We start from the raw sequence: 19,111 nt of genomic DNA, 5'->3' as shown, positions 1-19,111 counted from the left end.
CTTTCTAAACACGCTCTCTATTTTACCGGTAAAAGATGAGCTAGACAATAGCAGCTGTCATTTAACGAACAAACTGCGTATTTCTACAGTACGTTATTTCAGACTTCTAAATAATCCATAAATATCCTTGTAACTATACAATTGATGTAAGTGATACTTTATGTGATGTGTTAAACGCGATAAATTAGTAAAAACATAAAAATCTATACCGCAATAAAATCTTTGACAGGAAACGAATTATATATATATATATATATATATATATATGTATATAACAAGAAAATAATAAATAATTATAAAAAGAGTATTAAAAATGAGGAAAAGATAGAACATTAATTTATGTTAATTTAATATTTATTAATATAGAGTATTCATAAATAATTTAAAAATTACTAATAAATAATTAATAAATAAATTATTAATAAATATATTTTAAAAGAAATTCCTAATGTATTATCCCATTCGATAAAAAAGAAAAGATAATCACTTGTAATAATCAGACAGGTGGATGGAAACGTCATTAGTGAATGTCAACGGTTCAATCACACGGAATAGATCATATACAGGATGACGGTCATACGCAATATCCTCTATCTTATGTGATAGACATAAGAAGAATGTGACAATCATTCCGTGTTTGCCATAACGGATATAAATACGTAGATTGACATAACTTAACAGCGGTAGTTTATGTCATTTAGATGCGCTATGTAGTTGACGCGATGCTAGTGAGCTAGCTCGCAAGAAAACCGGTAATAAAGATGACAATTGCGGCCCACGCACACACATATGGGCATACATACATATAAAATCCTCTGAAGTAATAATCTAATTACAATAATTTCGTCGTAGAGAAATTCGCTTTTCATTATATGTGAAGTCAGTTTCTTACTTAAAGTTCGCGAATAGACGAACAATATAATTTTTAATGACGATAATATTAATATACCTCGTTATCTTTAAAGAATCTGTCGTAATTAAGTTATATGATATCTTATTGCTTAATACATAATCCAACATTAATATATAAGCATGTAATTTATATGTGATGAAAACAGCTTCTATAATTAAAAACTAGCAATCTAAAATTTTCCTAAAGTATATATTATATTTTTGTAATACATGACACAGTGTTCTTAATCAAATCATTGCTTTCAGAAATTTAATCCAAAAAAATATAATAGTTTATATTTTTATTATTTTCTAAATTTAATTTTTATTTTTTTAAATTGTATTTTTCTCTTTTTCGAATGAATATTTTTTAAAATATATAAATATTTATTTTGTATCCATGATATCGCTAATTATTTGTTGTTAGAAAGAATTAATGTTCCTTGCTTTTATAGCATGGTTCCTGATGCATTTTACTACGCCATGCAATATCGTATGAAAGGTAGTATATCAGAGGCGTTGCACATTATGACATCAATGAATCAGTACCAACATATATTCAGTTCATTACAAATGATAAAATATGTATTTAGGATGGGAAACATTTTACGATGACTTTTTAATATTGTACTTTTTAATATTGTACTTGTTCGGAAATAATAAATCCATGGATTATAAAAAGATTCGATCTACACGCATGATAAAATGAAATTTATTCTCAGATATTTATATTTCCGTATTTATATATTATCTAATCAGTCATATACTTTTTTAGAAACGTAATGAGATGTGAAAAAAGAAGTTATGTTTAATAAAATATATTTAATATACAAAATACGCTTTTTTAAATGGATTAATTATGAACCACAGGAATTTTTTTCTTCAAGAATTCATAATTCGTCTTTTTCATAAATTTGTCAAAAATTTAAAATGTTAATTACATTTCATGAATCCATATTCTAATATTTGTGTCATGCAAGTTGTCTGATTATACATTAATACGTTTTGCAATATTCACTCATAGTACCGTTTCGGCACGCCCGAATCATTGCCGTAATAAGAAACGGTGGATTTTTGGCCACTGGCAGTCGCTGAAAACGGACTTATGGTTTCCACAGACATAATATGAGATATTTCGTAGGTAATGAAGTAGGTGTGTCAGTCGAAATATAATTGAGATCATGTGTAACCGGTAATTGCGTTACGATTAACTTCATACCTACTTTCTTTGGAAGAAATTAATCACACAATTGTTTAGCTGTTTAGCTGTACCTAAGCAACAATTAAAAAATTATAATTAATAGAAATTTTTCAAATACATTACAATTTGTAAAAAATTAAATGCTTCGTAATTTATAAAATCAAAAATTAAATAAAAAATACTCAATAACAGTTTCTTATTAATAAAGTAATGTAAGAGAGTTGACTTTTTTCTAGCAGAAACTTGTCGGAAAGTCTAATTAACGTTATACAACGTTGAGAATTGCAGTGTTTTGGTGAATTAAGCTTCAAAAGCGTAAACAGATAACAAGATCAAATTCTTCATTCAATTTCAAACAAATTTTCTTCCGATAAATTAATTTCAATTACAAAACCAACAATATTACGAATGATTGCTAATCTGTGATGTCATTTCCAGCAATTGTAATTAATTAAGTAATTTTAGTAACAATATTCTATTCATCAGAATGTCGAGTGTAGAAATTAAAAAGGCACTGATTCCGAATTTGTCGAGCAATTAGTAGCTAAGAGAAAGTATTAGTGTCTCCTGACGTACCCCGTACTTTTCCCGGATATCCTGCTTATTTTAATTATTAATATTACAATAGGTCCGTTGATCGCGCGTTAGCATTTGCGGGCTGAGATACGGACCCGCGAGAGACAATGATCCTCCCGCGGAGGAAACGTATGACGCCGAGGCGAGATAGACAGCCGATACGTCCACGAACGCAAGGCATATCAAGGTGGCATCAAAAAAGTGAATACGAAACCCGGAGGAAATTGCATGATGTAATAATTGTCCTGTGGGAGTGCCTAGAGTGGAGCGAATACCACAATACCGATGTTGCACACTATGGGAACTATTGTTACAGATTTTACAGTCTACTACTGTGTGCTTCTTGCCCGTCAACTCCCACGTGGCTTTCACTTGTCCCCGCGAAGCCAAACTTCTTCTTATGTTCCATTCTGTCAGGACATCACGCTCATTCTCTCTACAGCAAACGCGTTTCCGTCCTTTTACGTTGTCATTATCAATACACTTTCTTCGAGACCTCATAAACTGTGTGATTTTTCAGACTTTCAACAGTCTTTAAAGTCTAAACTTACAGTTGTATTTCAAAAAGATAAAATTAAATACAACAATAATTATGTGAACATACAACTAAGTAACAAGGTCTTATCGATCTAAGCTCTAATATAAGCACACAAAACAAAATCTAGAGATTAGATCAAAGTATTCTTATGTATTTTGATGCTCTGAAATTCGATTTTTTAATATTTTTAAAACATTTATGACTTAATTTTCAATATATAAATGAGATAAAAAAGAGAAAATAAGTTCAATGATAAATGCAAAAATTAATATGCAAGTTGGATTAAAAATCGGACTTTTCTGTCAATAAAAAAAATTATGACGTGATAAAGCAATTTGGATAGCGAAGAGCATCAAAATAAGAATATCATGATATAATTTCTGGATAAAAATATTTTTTTGTGCGCATGTATATTTTAATGTAAATTTAGAAACATATCTAATCTCTATTCTGTAAACTGCGCGTTGAAATAATTTTCGGATTTAAAATATAATTTTAAACTGAAACTAAGATAATAATATTACAAATTAAATTAATAAGTAATTTAATGATATTGATGTTAATAAATATCTTAAAAAGTTATTAGTTTAACAGTTTAAGTAAATAATTTATTACAAAAAATACTTCAGTCAAGATTCAAATCTAAACTTACATTTCATGGCAAGTATCTTTATCAATTCGACCACTGAAATTGACGAAATTTGTCGCAATAACTAATATATGTAAGGAAACGTTTTTTAAAGACATGTGAAATGAACAATAATAACATTAATTAAAATTAAATGTATTTAATTTAATATAATAAAAAAATGTATTAATGGGCGATTTTTGGTTTCGTAATTGTTTTTCCCATAAAATCAAAGATGCCATTTTAGCCTCGCTAATAATTTCATTTTATTCTTTTATATATTAGATAAGAAGGATTAAAGATATGTAAATGTAAAAACAAATAATTCTGATATTATGAGACTTATAGGTAATATTAAAATAACTTTTCATTAAACAAAAACAAGGGTAGGAAATTAACAAATTGGCTTCTTCGATTCTAATGGAATATTATCGATAATTCTGGTGTTAATGAAAGAAAAGGGAAATCCAGCTTACAAAAAACAACTCGAACAAAATGTAAAACTTAAATACTAACCGAATTAATTTGTTTAACAAAAAAAGAAAAAATACAATCGCTTTTCGACATTCACTTCGCGTAGCAGATCATCCGATTTTTCTTGTGTTTTCGAGTCATTAGAATAATCCTATCTTGTGCAATTGCGCGCAACGAAAGAACATATAATCGAGATGAGCAATCGCAACCACGAGCCTTCATTGTCGTGTATTTTCTAGCGTTGTAAAAATGCACGCGACGCTTCGCATTTTTACTAAGCAGGAGAGCTGTCATTTAGTATCCCAGCGCCTTAATGAATGTTTAGGGGTCATCAAGGTTGAACAAGGCGGCGCGACGTGTTGCGCCGTGGAAGGGGCGCGGCGGTGGTTGCCTATTGTGTCACCCTATATATAACGGCACTCGACACCCCACGCCGTATTAAGAACATTCACCGCATCCGCGGTAACATGGTTTCCAGTTCCAACAAGGTATATCGCCGAGTATTTCGAGCTGGCGCGAGTGCGCGAATACGTGGTTCATAGTGCCCGCGTAAGAAAAAGAGAGAGGGAGAAAGAGCGAGATCAATTTCAGTCAATTTAAATGCAAGTGCTCGATCTAAATGTTTCGATGATTTTTTTCGCGAAACCGATATTGGTGCCCGTGGGAAAGTGTGCGCCTTGGCAAATGATTGTATACACGATGTTTCGCCCATACACCCTCAAGATTTATTCCGAGAAAATATTTTAGGACGCGAAATGCTATAGAGTGACAAGTGCGTCATTGTGTGAACGTGAACGCGTATTAGAAGTATTTCGTTTTGAATATATAATCGTTGAATAAATTAAAGAGCAATTTCTACGCATTGAAATCTAAGTTTATCATTTCAGAATTCGTATATTCAACGATTTATTGCAATTTTTTGCATTATCCATACAGCATAGACGTCCAAGGAACGTTCTAAAAACATCCAGAGAATAGTTTATGTTCTAAAAATATTTTCAGAATATTCCTCGGATAAAGTGTGCTATATGGATATTTTCTCGTGATATTTACAATTCATCAGCGTCACGTCATATTTGAGTTACTGCGTTTTCTTCATAGAGAAAATTCATCTTTCCTTTTAAGATGACGCCATGGCTGATGGCATTCTTCTGTCTGGCAACCGCGAGCTGTTCGAACGTCACGGACCAGCAAACATCGGAAACACAACATGATCAAGTGGCGATCTTGAAGCAGATCAGAAAGGTGAACGAAGACGGCTCTTATACATATGGTTACGAAGCTGGTGATGGCTCATTCAAGGTAATTATGTGCGTAACTAAGCGCGTAATTTAACCGCGCCTATCATCTATTTTTCCGAGAATCATAAATTGCACCGCACGATCGGTTCCCACAATATCGAATATTAATTAGTCGGAACAATTCTTTTCATTCTGATTACATTTAAAATAACAATGTGCTAAATAAGTAATTGCAATTTTGCTAATAGCAATTTTAATTATATCAATATCAACAGTAACTTCAATAGATATAAAAATCTAATGAACTGCCATGATTACGGCAATTAGAAAAGTTATATCTTATTATATAATTTTATTTATAATCTCTCATCAGTCTCATCTATAATTATAAAATTTTCAAAAAATTCTGTTACTTAAATTAATAAATAGAGCGAATAATATGTGTAAATGTTTAAATTTAAATTGTTGTATTGAAATATATTTTGGAAATTATATATATTATTATCTTTAAATATTTAATAAAGCAAGATTATATAATTTAGTAATATTTATTATACATACCTATATAAAATTATTTAATTAAAACATTTTTTATTAAAACATTTTTCACATTTATGATAATTGTATTAATAAAAAGATTAATTTGTTCGTGCAAGAATCATGCCATTCTCATGAAAAAAATGAATGGAAAATACTTGCTTTGTCAGGTCGAGAGTCGTGATGTTTTGGGCAACATTAAAGGCACGTTCGGTTTTGTCGACGCTAACGGCGAGATAAAGAGAGTTTCGTACTCCTCTTCGAATGGGACGGGTTTTAAAGCAACTACCATGTCGCCATTGCAGGAACACGTATCAGTCGTGCAAAGCATGCCGCGCATTAACCGTACGTTAACTACGAAAAGACCGACCATCGTGTACGCCACGACGACGGAATCGTCGACCAGACCGTCAGTGGTACAGTCGATTCCTCGAACGAGGAAGACAACTACGAGTACAACCACGACGACCACAAGCACCACCACTACAGAGACACCGAAGACGATATTCGGACACTACTTAAAGGGTACAGCGAAGAACAGGCCGCGCCTAGTCATCAATGGCCAGCAGAGACCGATCGTCATAGAGGAAGATATCGAAGACGAAGATTCGCAAATTAATCGACCCAGTACGGATGACAAGAGTGGTGCTTATCGAAAGATCATTTTTGCCAAGCGACCGATTGAACACAGTCTCCCGCCGATCTCTGAGGATTTCGTAGAGAAGGAAGACGAGGTCAAAATCACGACGGGAAACAACTTGAGGAGGCAATTGCACGATGAGACAACCAAATCGAATTCTGATAACGACGAACATTCCGACGTTTATGGCGGTTCATTGTCTACGACGCGTCCTTTGTTCACCACGACATCTCCATCGCGAATTCTCCAGAGGGTTTCCACTACTTCGCGCACAGAACGCCCGAAATTCTATGTCAATCGTCAAGATAATCTAGGAGCGGGTGGTCGATTCGACAGTCCGAAGTATGAAGTTTCTCGGGTCTACGAGACTGAGAAACCCCCCCAAGAGGAGCGTACGTCGACTCAGCAGACCTTACTTCACGGTTCTACAACCAGGGTACCAGCAGATATTCGGGACTATGTCAGACAGAACACCGAGCCTGTCTTCATGAGACAACAGCCCGAGCAGTATCTGCGAGAATTACCGCCCAGGATACTCGTTCCGTCCCAACCAGGCAATCTCGAGGAAGAGGGAGGCGTCTATAGAGCAATACCAATCAATAGGATCTTGTTAAGGCCTCCGTCGAATCATCAGCCGGTTTACTCGAGCACGACAGATGCCAACGTTCATTACTTGACGGAGACTCCCATACCCGATCCCGAAGATGAGGCGCGAATCGCAATAAACATGAACTATATGCGTCCACGTCCTATACGACCGCTGATATATTCGGACGCCGACCAAAGAGCACGGCCGATCCTACGACCGATTCCAAATGCGATAGTTCATCCTGATGACAGAGACTATCAAGCAACCACGCCCGAGACTGTATATCCTTACCGGACTGGCGCACTACCGCTGCCTCCAGAGCCACCGAATCCGATCGCACCGCCTCTGAGTCGACGAGACTTCCAGATGTTGCTAAGGAGGCTATTGGTAAGCCAATATGGCGTACAAGCTCTATCATACCCAAAGAGCTTCCTCGAAGATGCTTTATACGATCAGCAGCCATATCCTTCGTATCCAGCGGGCTTTCAGGCGCCGCTTCCAAGACCCGAACTCGCGTATGATCAACAAGCGCAATATGGTGAGCGAGTGTCCCTGAGACGTCCGGTATATCCTCGGGCTCTAAGCCCGCTCTATCATCCCCAGTATGACGAGTACCACGACAGATATCCCAAGAGAGTGTATAGGCAGAAATTTTACACACATGATGTAGACGAAAATGACGAGATCCTACCAGCGCCTATTAGGGAAGCTTTGTTGCTGCGAATGGTAAATCTAGCGATCAACACTGAACGGTCAACGACCGTTCCGATGACCACCACGACACCGGCATCGAGATATAGAAAGACAGGCCCAGTCAGAAGCGTGCAGATCATTACGGACGATGAGGAGGAGGAAAAGGACACGAGGAAAAAGATGTAATGAGTAGGTTAGAAGTAGTTAGGAATTACGAAAAAGTATTACTTATTGCAAGTACATAAAACGAGTTAAATTATTGTAGAATTTTAACTAATTGTTATGACTTTTTTATAAGATGAAAAAACCTTGACGAAAGTTAACGAATTTGCTTCCAACAAATAATTTTTAGACGTGTAATTTTTACTATTACTAATTATCCTGGAACGGTATCAAATTCTCACGATAGCATATTTAAGCATGACGAAGGGACTTACATCAACGGCAACCTTTTTTTTGTAGTGAACGAACGGATATGTCCATCAGCGTGTAAGGATCAATGTCTTACACGCAACGGACGCATTCGTGTCGTTAATGAATCGAATCATTTCGCGAAAGGGAAATCGTTGCTGCGCAGTCCGACCGATTTTCTGCACGATAGCTTGCCAACATTTGTCGACGCATATTTATGTGCTTTAGAATAGATGCATCAGTCTACGATCGACTAAATAATAGTTAGATAATTAAATTTCTTTTCTAAGCAAAGATATTTTATTTTCTCATATACTTATCTTACAGGTATCGCATAAAATTTTTTTCACGCTGCTGAGATTTACGTATAAATTATAATATGTTGTTTAAAATTAATAACGAGGAAAGAATGTTGAAATAACAAAATCACCAGTGAATAGATGACAGTTTTAATTTGTAATGATTATATATTACGATAACTAGTGTAATTATTAACCGCGACTTTGAAAAATATATTCTTATTCCTTATATCTGTTTCTACCAATGTACATTAATTTTATATTTGATTTAATTTAATCTTTATTTTTTTTCTAATTCTTAGAACCAAAATAAAATGAAAAGTTATCAAGATTAAAGTTAATCTACTTGTGTTTTTCTTACCAATGTAGTTTTATTTTAATCTTGTCCGACTAACTTCATTTTTTTCTAGTTCTAAGAATTAAAGTTAATTTACATTGAAAATAGACATTGATAAAAAGACATTAGTCTCTTAGAAATCGAGCAAATACATTGAGCATTTATTATCAGCAGTCACTGGTGCATCTATCTTAAGCGATTATTTAAAAAAAATCTCTTCTATGAGAAGTACCCTCTGTTAAAACGCACCAGACAATACTAGCGAAAGTTTTAGATCCTAAGGCATCCTTAACATGCTCCCTGCTTACGACTGTAAATACGATGTTACATAAGAGACTAGTGTGATATATACACATGGAAATAAAGAAAGAGTCGGACAGTAGACTTCGAGACATTGTGTGAGAACTCATTTCATAAGTCCCTGAGAGTCGGCATTACTAGGAAAGAATAGTAACGCGTCTACTGTCGGTAATTAGCGTCGCGCATTACGACATTCCTGCCCGGTCGGGTCTACGCGGCAAACTTACGCACGAATATGCGGCCGAGGGAGTAGATCATGAGATCTCGCGCGTGATTTCCACGCATTCGGAAAGCCTGTTGTCTGCGAGCGAATTTCTTTGTCGAAAAAAGCGTTATGCGCGACACACGATGCAGATATCTCACGCGTTTATACGAACAACACGTGAGAAACGGAACAATCACCACTCGGTGAACGTTCGATTTGCACAAGTGGCAACGCAACAAAAGACGAATCAACTGGATAATTAAAAATATTAAAATGATTCATTAATGATCATGTAAATTATTAATTAATTTATAGATGAAATGAATTAAAAATTACTTTAATTCACTTTGTCTCACAAAGCTAAAGTTATTTGAAATTTCGATAAATCATATCAGATTAGAGACTGAGATTGAGATTGAATTTAATCAATCAAAGCAAAGCTCACTAAATCTAATGTAAATTCTGTTTCTTCCGATTAGTTAAATTCTCTCAATTTTAATCTCTAGTCTGAACGGGCTATTAGATATTGTCAATTATTGGATTATCGGATTATCTTAATTATGGGTGCAAGTAATTTTATTGACATCTCAGAAAAAGAAATTAAATAAGCTTATTCTAAAATTTCAAAAATTTTTGTTTGCCCAAAGTACAAAAGTATACGTGTGTCAGTTACTGATAAATGAAGTAAAACATGTACATGCAAGTAATCGCAATGCCAATATTGACTCAACGTTCTGCTTAAGAATGTCGATCGATTGAGTTTCCGGTGTGAAAAGCAACGTTCGAAATAATTTTTAATTCACAACGAGTGGCAGGCTATTTTCCGCGGAAATCTAAAGAGTGCAATTCTGATTTTTCCACGCGTGCCGGATATGCACGCTTGCATTTGAAAGGCCGTCGTTAGGACACAGGCGAGGACACTCGCCAGCACGGTGAGTCTTGCACACGTCTTCCGGTATTCCGGTATTGCATGCACCAGTTACAATGGCGTAGACGCATTTTTACAATGGAATCAGCACTAATAGGAATACGCGGATCTGTAAGACCGTGTATTACCTAATTAAAGCGTCCACCGTATCCGCCGCACTGGTGTGTCTCTCACTCTTACTCCAGAGATAGAAAGTCGTCGTGGAGAGTACATGGTGTCTCACAGAAATGGGCATAATGCATAGATTTGTATGCTAGGAAATAACGCGAGCGAAGAAAATCACGAGGTATCCCGATGAGGCGAAACTGTTTCAACAACAATAGTCGAAAGCGAATAATCTGAGACAAAAGCGACGCTTACCTGACATTTGTCCTGTCATGCCCCTCGAGTTTCCAATGCGCGTTGACATTTTTATCAGCTATCGACTTTCTACGAATCAAATTATATCACTCCGCGGATCTACCTGTTATTATTCATTGTCTCACAACGATTTTATCTAGAGCGGCCTCGGTTGTTCAAATTGTGTTTCGCGAAATTTAACGACAATTCGTAATAGCAACTTTAATCTTCTACAAGAAGCAGATCTTGATAAAAAATTAGATACTCAGTTTTTCAATTTTTGTCATTGTAATATTCTTCGAACATTCTATCGTTATCATATAAACTTTTATTCTTATTCTTAAATACGTTTATTCTTATATACATTTATCGTATTAATGTGCATTTGTAATATATGTTTACTGTACATCGTTTTTCTTATCGTAATAATCCGGGGGGAGGGGGGGGATAGAATATCCTTGGCGCAATATGAGGCATGAAAATAGCACAGATAATTGGCACAAGGGCACTCGCAATTTAATTGGAGGCCATCGAGATCTTCGAGTGAATGGATGAAGAGCGGGGTACGTTCTTCAAACTCTCGATGTCGTCCTCGAGCGAATAGGGCACGAAGGGCTCGGTCTGCACGCCCACGTCTTCGTGATCGAGTTCCAACGCGTCTTGCTCGTAGATTACGTCGTGACTCCGCGGTCTCGCCACAGATGGGATCCACGGTTGCGGAACGCCTTTGCCGAGAGCCAGAAAAACCGCAGCGGTCGTCAGTAAGACAACAGAAGCAACACCGAACACCAATCGCCAAGAACCAGCGATCTAAAACGGATGAACATCGCAAACGCGAATTAAAATTTAAAATCAAATTAAAAATAAAAAAATTTTTGTCAGCCGTAGAGAATTACAATCATATTAGAATTTCTATGCAATCTCCTAATTATTATTTGAGGAATGGCGCAATAAAGTTGTTCATCTCTCAATATTTATATCAAAATTAATCTACAAAAATGTATACAATAAAATGTAAAAAAAAATAGAAAAATATTCTTCTTTTACTTTAAATACGAAGCGCCACTATGTCTGAATATTAAGATGTGTATTAAACTATTATATATATTCATATAAATAAATTAATTTCAGAAATATATGATAATTGCATGTCGATTGTCGAATTTTCATAATCAATCTAAAATATTAATAATCCCTTTCGTATTTAAAATAATGTATTTAACATAAATGATCTTGTTTCTAATCTTATTATTTATACACGCTCGCTTACAATGCGTAACTCTTTATATATACATCGGTTATTGCGAGAAATATTGCTCTCGGTAATCTAAAGGCTTAGGACGGAATGCAAGAAATCCGGGTTCGACTCCCAGCCGAGGCAATATTTTTCGCAATAAGTTTATTACAGTTTTTTAAATTTAAGAAATTTAGGGGGATTATTAATATTTCAGATTGATTGCGTTGAAAGTCTGACAACCCTATCGGCACGCAATTATCATTTCTGAAATTAATTAATTTATATAAATATATAAATAATAGCTCAACATCTTAACATTCAGACCGTAGTGGCGCTTCATATTTAAAATAATGTATTTAACATAAACGGTCTTGTTTCCAATCTTATTATTCTTCTTTTATTTTAAATTAAAAATATTAAATATATTACGCGAATATATTATATTCTTATACTTTAAAACAATGTGCAATTAGGCACAAAATAATTAATAACTATTTAAGTGAAAAGCAACGAGGGACGACTCATGCAAAACGTAGAAAGTAGAAGGAAAGACTCGTCGCTAAATCCTTGTTATGTAATCCAACATTTAATCGTACATTCGCGGATGTACGAAGATATTTAATGCGTTATTATGTTTGCGCGGGCGGATAATGCGCATGCCTGCGTGATAGTAATTTGACTTACGGAGCCATGAAGAGCCTGAGTGACGAAGTAATTGGCGGCCAGCAGTCCCGCGGCCCCCAGCGTGGAGCAAAGAGCGCACGCGGCCGCGGCGCACGCCGGTGACTCCGCAGGTGCGAGATCAGCTATGGCTGCGAGTGCACCGGCTGGTGCGGTGCCAGAAACAAGGAGGGCTGCTATCCCTAGCCAGGCAGCACCCAGGGCTTGGCAGCCAGCGTAACCAGCGACGAAGAGAAGGGCCGCGGGGATGAAGTGCGCTAATCGCATTTCAATTTCGATATTACTGGGAATAACTAACAAGGGAATCTCTCGCAGAATGTCAAATTCTGATTTTAATGAAACTTTATGTGCATATGAATTACGTAAATATATTTAGAAAATATCAACTGAAACCAGTTTTATGAAACCATCTCTTATATGTAAAATAGTTTTCAATTTTTTTTGTTAATTATCAAAAATTATTTGAATGTAAAAAAATATTTTATATTAAGTGTGGGAAAAAGTTCGTGGCGTTTTTTTAATGCCATCTAACGGGAAAAACGCCACGACAAACTTTTTCCCATATCTAATACAATATTTTTATAATAAGATTTCCTCTATTTATCTATGTCACATTTTCAAAAAATAATTTTTTCCAAAATCTATATTTACAAAATTATTTTTAAAAAATATTATTGTTGTACCTAAATAAAGATAAGTTAATAGAAAACCTTCATATAGAACATTTTTTATATCTTAAATAGTTTTTGAAATATAACAAAAAAGCTGAAAACTACTTTAAATGTGAAGAGTGATTTCATCTTTTAAACCGTTTATTAACTGCAACTGATATTTTCATCTACTTACGTAACCAATATGTATACAGTTTCATTAAAATTAAGTTTCATTAAAATTAAAATTTGACACTTCAAGCAATTCCCTTATAAGCAGAGTCAGAGAGACGTCGAGAAAATATTCTTGTTATATACGTGGGATAAAATCTTTAGTTCATTACAACATGTCTGAGACTTTCCATCTTCAATTATCGTAATGAGATCTCATAAGCTATTACTCTCACAATCAGAGCAAGGTAACGCCAACAATCAGTTCACCTCGCAGCAGAAATGAGTAATCTATAACGCATTAATATTGCGTATTTTCCTACAACATTATTGCTGAATTTCAATATTGTTAAATTTTCATGTTACACATTTTTTATAATTCAAAATTCATTTTTCATTGAGAATTTGCAAAAAATATAAGAAACGAAAATTACTTCTTTTTATATCAATTAATTCTACTGTATGTACTTTACATAAATTTACTCTACTTAGAGTTGAGAGTGAAAATGACTAAGTGGCCAAAATTCTTGCACGAGTTTCATAATAATATCAGTATATTTAAAAACAATAGATTCATTCTGTGTCGACATCTGTCAGTCATGTTACCTGTGTGCGAACAAGAGCAAAGTGTTTTAATCTTATTGATTTTCTAGATCCAATCATAAACTTAAGTCATATAAATGTGATAACTTTATTAGAATAGAAAAAATTAATTGACGAATATTGTAATCGTCTTGCAAACTATGTGAGTTACGCATACGCAAAAATATTAAGTGGCTCCAATATTGGAAAGGTGAACTTACTATTTTTATTTATATTGTAGTATTGTAGACGTAATATTGGAAATACACAGAACGCACCTGTATAGACGACCAACTTTCTCGCCGTGGTCGTGGAAACTATTTTAGATTCGCGGACGTGATCTACTAGGAGGCCGCAGGTCAGCGCAGCCATGAAGTGACCGATGTGAGGTAACGTGGTCAACACTGAGTCCTGAATTGAATTACAATTTAATAACGAGGTGAGATTGCGAGACCTACGAGGCTCACAACTATCTCCGTATTAGGATATTTGGATATTAAATATTGTATCCTAACATGTAATATAAAGTTTATATGTGATAATAAGTGAGAATCGATCGATGTGACATAAGAAGAAACTTTTATTTAATTAAAACAGATTGTAATGCCTAATAATATCTTTTTTTTGCCTGAACTTATAATTTTTGAATTTTAAAATTTATATCTTTTTTGTTTTAATATTTCGCGCGGTTTTTTCATTTGAATATTTATGGAATGTTTTTAATGTTAATATAAAATAAAAACAATCTCAGCCAACTTACGTTAGCTGTAGAAAATCCATAGATAAGCTTCAGGTACTTCGTCATGCCAAGTGCGAGTGTCGCGTCACCCCACTGATTACCCATCGTCGCCACTGCGGATGCCCAAACGGGTACAGATCTCAGCAACTTTCCCCATGGTATCACAGCCGCCTGTGATAATTAATAATCTCGTAGTTACATTTTAAAAAAGGTCTAATAGGTTACGTACATACATGTAGTAAATCTTAAGTAATCTGGTAAGTCAATGTTACCCGTCGTACAACAGGTTGTTAAAGGTACTAATTAGCGAATGGAAAATTTTTAGAGACTATACAGAAGTTTTCAACTCTTATCAGACTACTAATTAGCACGTTCAATTATTTTAATAACTTCCGAGAGTGTTGCGAATACTAGCTAAATAGATCGGAAGTGTCGCTTACAGTTGTATCATGTTGATAGGACTTTGGCGTGTCCTTAACAAATCGGCCGAAGGCGAAATACCAGCAGAGTGCCAAAAGAACCAGACCGTAACACAAAGAATCGCGACCGAACGTTCGCACCACCGCGGTGCCTAGCCATCCAGTGAGGCAGTAACCCACGCTGACAGCTTAAAGCATGGGAATTAGGATTAGTCGAGTAATTTGGATCATGTAGACTGATAACACTCATTATCAGTGAAGAATATTTTTAGAAGTATCTTACAAATTAAAGAGCATGCTTGTAATATGTTGTAGAACAATAATGCGCAATTTGCAGTCCCGTGGATTTTTTGTGCCTCATCGACATGTAGTCGAAAAAACTTAAAATCATATTTTTTATTTTATACAAATCTGTTTTTACAAAACATTATAATGAATGACTTGGAGAATTCTTTATTCTTTTTACTTATCATTTAAATGATATCGTATATTCGCAATTCTTAATATACCTGCATAACAACTAAAGTACCAGCTTCTATGATTGCTCTTAAACCAGGTCATAGCGAACATGTGAGCAGCAGGCATGGTTGCGCCCTGCAAAAGAGGATGTCGTAATGATTCTCGCGCGAATGTTTTATATCGTCGTGTTTTACGGTGCTATGCAAAATCGAGTTCACGTCATTGCGAAGCGCTTGGAAATGGCGGTAATAAAGTCTATGCGCGCCGACTTACGGTGCATAATCCTTGAAACAACCGAAGCGCGACATGCGACGGTCCGCGCCAGGCTGCAGGTACTAATAGAGACGCTAAACAGGCGCTAAGAACTGCACGTGAGAATACCATGGAGGGCCCTGATCGGCCCCACACCAGGCAACCTCCCAGGATCGGACCGGCGACTTGTCCCCATAAGAACGCCTCGCGCATAATCGATTCCGCTCGCTCCTCCTGTGGCAGCTGTCGTTCATAACATGGATTATTAATGTTATTCTGCAACGTAACAGTTGCAAAGCAACTGTTCTTTAGTGTAATATATATATTTACTTCTTGGAATAACTTGAAAAGACGTTAAATTAATCATTAATTATTAATGCAAAACAAAGCGCTATCACAACATCAATCTCGTTTAGTTTGTATTAACGAATAAAAATTTGTTAGACAAATAAAAGGAAGTACCACATTTACCACTAATATAAGGCAAAATATTTAGGTATATGTATACCTCCATAAATATAATTTCGAAGTCTTCGGTGCGATTGCGGCTGGTGATATTGACCAGCATATCGCAGTGCCAAGATGTGTCGATGATGGCATGATTGTCTTTCTGATTCGCTAGCAGTGCGACGGAGGAGCTGACTTCGACTGCGCCGCAAAGCGCAAATCCAACAGCGACTAGACCAGCAACGATGTGTCGCGCTCGTACAGCCGCTAACAAATAGCAATGTAATTACATGATAATCGTAATAATCGCGACCAATTTGATCAAATTATCGATAAAAAAAATCGCTAAAAACTTACAAATAATTTCATAATCAATAAAGATCAAATAATCATTAAAAGATTAATCATATCGCGTTGTTGATAAAAATCTCATGAATATTTTAATAATACAAATTGTCTCAGTAAAAGAATCAAGAAAAAGAATCAAATAATTTTTTATTGTATCGTGTGACTTATTTTGTAAATATTTATCCAAGAATTTTATCGTTGTTTATTACTGAAGAAGGCCTAATCGAGGCCGAAATGTCTATTATATTTATATACATATATCAGAATAAAATATTATCTCGCTAACTAAATCTTGCGTTGTGTCCTTTATTTGATTAATTTGAATTATAAGCCACTTGAATTCTTTATTGTGAATTTTTTATTTACTGTCGAGGGAATTATTTAATAAAAAAATTATTGAATAGAACGGTAGATATGCATTATTAATTATATTGCGCAGAGCTAAGATTTTACATTTTTGACAGAAATCTCTATCATTCAAATTATAATAGTAACAAAAGAAATTTTCATATGTGTATATGTACATTCATTATCATAGTCTCCAAACGTCGGAGTAATGTTGTTTGATTTTGATAACTTACTCAAACGACTGGCACGATAATATCTTGCTATAAATTCTAAATTTAAAAGGTACTTATGTCGATTAGCTTTTTATGGATAAAAATAATATTTGTAAAATTACAAAACACACAAACATTAATCATAACATTTCGATAATATTAGATTGTAGATTGATATATAAACTCATATATCACGGTCAAAATATTTAACTATAACGCAACTGTCAAAAGATAATAAATATGGATGAAGTTACTTAAAGTTTGGCCGCGCGACAACGCGAAATAAAATTAGATCTCACGCGCACGATGTAAGAAATAAAATTAGTTACAGTGATTAGAATTTTGACGAACCTCGAACCTCTTGCGCAGCGAGTTTTAGTTGACAACTGCCACGTTTAACGAACTGCACGCTACCTCTCTTGACGAAGTCTGCCATCTCACAGAACCCAAAAATAATGAGATCGACCGCGACATCTCGCTCTTATCACGCCCCAGTGTTTGATTCTTCGCGCACTATCTCTCCACTACTCCGAGTGTACAGGTGACCTCGACTTTGGCTCGGCAATGATGAAACGCAAATAGCTGACTTTTTGACAAGACAATGAACGCGTAACGCTATTAATTCAATAGTGTTAATCTAAGAAATAGTGATTTTTATGTTTCTGCTGATCCTAATATTAATTCGTTTCATGCGAACAGATAAATACGTAACCGGAGCGAGTAATAATGTTACTAATAAGTGTAGGATGCTGACACCAAATTTATAATTTATAACTAAAATTAAATGTATAGTAATCTTAAGATCTTTAATATGGAAAAATTAATTTCATATTAATCGAAGATTCTGACTAAAGATTACGCCATCGTTTCACGATACATTGTATGAATAATTGATAAGTTATTCACTTCCTTTAACTAGACAGACGTAAAATCGTTTTGCGTCGTAAATTGTTTATTAATAGTCTACGTAATCATAGCGCAATAATAATGCATTAAGAATTCCGGAAATCCGTTGCCAAAGGAAGTCGATTGGGGATTGAGGGCACAACGTACCTTTGACCTCGAGTGCCGCGTGTCTCAACTGGACGCTACCGCGTTTAAGACGAACCAGCGCTGCCATCGTCGTCAAACGTGCTGACACATCGATTGCGTTTCCATGATGTAGGACCGATACTTTAGGCACATATCATCGAGTCCATTATTGATCTTTTCGATCACTTTGCTATCGCGCAATACGAGGTTGATAGGACGCGACAGCGGTGATGAGTTACACGAACCATACTGGTCATCTGGCCGATGCGAGTGAATGAACATCTCCGTTAACGAGACTTGATACAATAAGTACCTATGCCGGATCAGCCTTGAAGCACCGCGCGCGAGGTCCGCCTCGTAATATTTTCCCCACGTCGGAGTCGCCAAGCGATATATTAAACCTCATCACTGATAAAGATCTTCAAACGCAACTGTTGGTTTTTCCCTCGCTTTATCACAATGATCATGACACGTGATTTAGTAATAAATATTAATAATTAATATACAGTATTATTATGCATGAATGTCATTGTGATGCTAATGGAACAAAAAGTATTTCTGGATTCTTGTATTATTGATAAATTTAAAAAATATTATAATGTTCACATCTCTCTCTCTCTCTCTNTCTCTCTCTCTCTACTACTCTACTATAACAATAACTAATACTATACTACTATATATATATATATATACATATACTAATTATA

The 19,111-nt window shown here is 35.1% G+C and overlaps 2 protein-coding genes across 2 annotated transcripts; one reads left to right on the top strand and one right to left on the bottom strand.

Annotated features, from left to right (window-relative positions):
- The first annotated feature begins 4,775 nt into the window (after positions 1-4,775).
- On the top strand, positions 4,776-8,194 carry LOC105621516. The gene is made up of 3 exons (XM_012202988.1): positions 4,776-4,796; positions 5,434-5,610; positions 6,257-8,194. The coding sequence occupies exons 1-3, from the start codon at positions 4,776-4,778 to the stop codon at positions 8,192-8,194; spliced, it is 2,136 nt and encodes a 711-aa protein (XP_012058378.1).
- A 3,149-nt stretch (positions 8,195-11,343) lies between these two features.
- On the bottom strand, positions 11,344-18,492 carry LOC105621515 (sialin-like). The gene is made up of 9 exons (XM_012202987.1): positions 18,426-18,492; positions 16,526-16,731; positions 16,039-16,260; positions 15,816-15,900; positions 15,328-15,494; positions 14,909-15,058; positions 14,427-14,559; positions 12,749-13,002; positions 11,344-11,637 (listed from the first exon to the last, which is right to left on the bottom strand). The coding sequence occupies exons 1-9, from the start codon at positions 18,490-18,492 to the stop codon at positions 11,344-11,346; spliced, it is 1,578 nt and encodes a 525-aa protein (XP_012058377.1).
- Between the last annotated feature and the right edge of the window lie 619 nt (positions 18,493-19,111).

This window comes from Atta cephalotes, assembly GCF_000143395.1.
Source record: "Atta cephalotes unplaced genomic scaffold scaffold00034, whole genome shotgun sequence".
In the NCBI taxonomy this organism is placed as follows: Eukaryota; Metazoa; Arthropoda; class Insecta; order Hymenoptera; family Formicidae; genus Atta; species Atta cephalotes.
Note: the sequence above shows the minus strand (reverse complement) of the source record. Positions and strands in the feature narration are given on the sequence as shown.

Coding starts and splice junctions, on each gene's coding strand:
- LOC105621516 (XM_012202988.1), top strand. CDS start 4,776: ATGGTTTCCAGTTCCAACAAG. Junction 4,797..5,433: donor TGGTTTCCAGTTCCAACAAG/GTATATCGCCGA, acceptor TTTCCTTTTAAG/ATGACGCCATGGCTGATGGC. Junction 5,611..6,256: donor CTGGTGATGGCTCATTCAAG/GTAATTATGTGC, acceptor TTGCTTTGTCAG/GTCGAGAGTCGTGATGTTTT.
- LOC105621515 (XM_012202987.1), bottom strand. CDS start 18,492: ATGGCAGCGCTGGTTCGTCTTAAACGCGGTAGCGTCCAGTTGAGACAC. Junction 16,261..16,525: donor TCGAAATTATATTTATGGAG/GTATACATATAC, acceptor TATGAACGACAG/CTGCCACAGGAGGAGCGAGC. Junction 14,560..14,908: donor ATGGATTTTCTACAGCTAAC/GTAAGTTGGCTG, acceptor AATTCAATTCAG/GACTCAGTGTTGACCACGTT.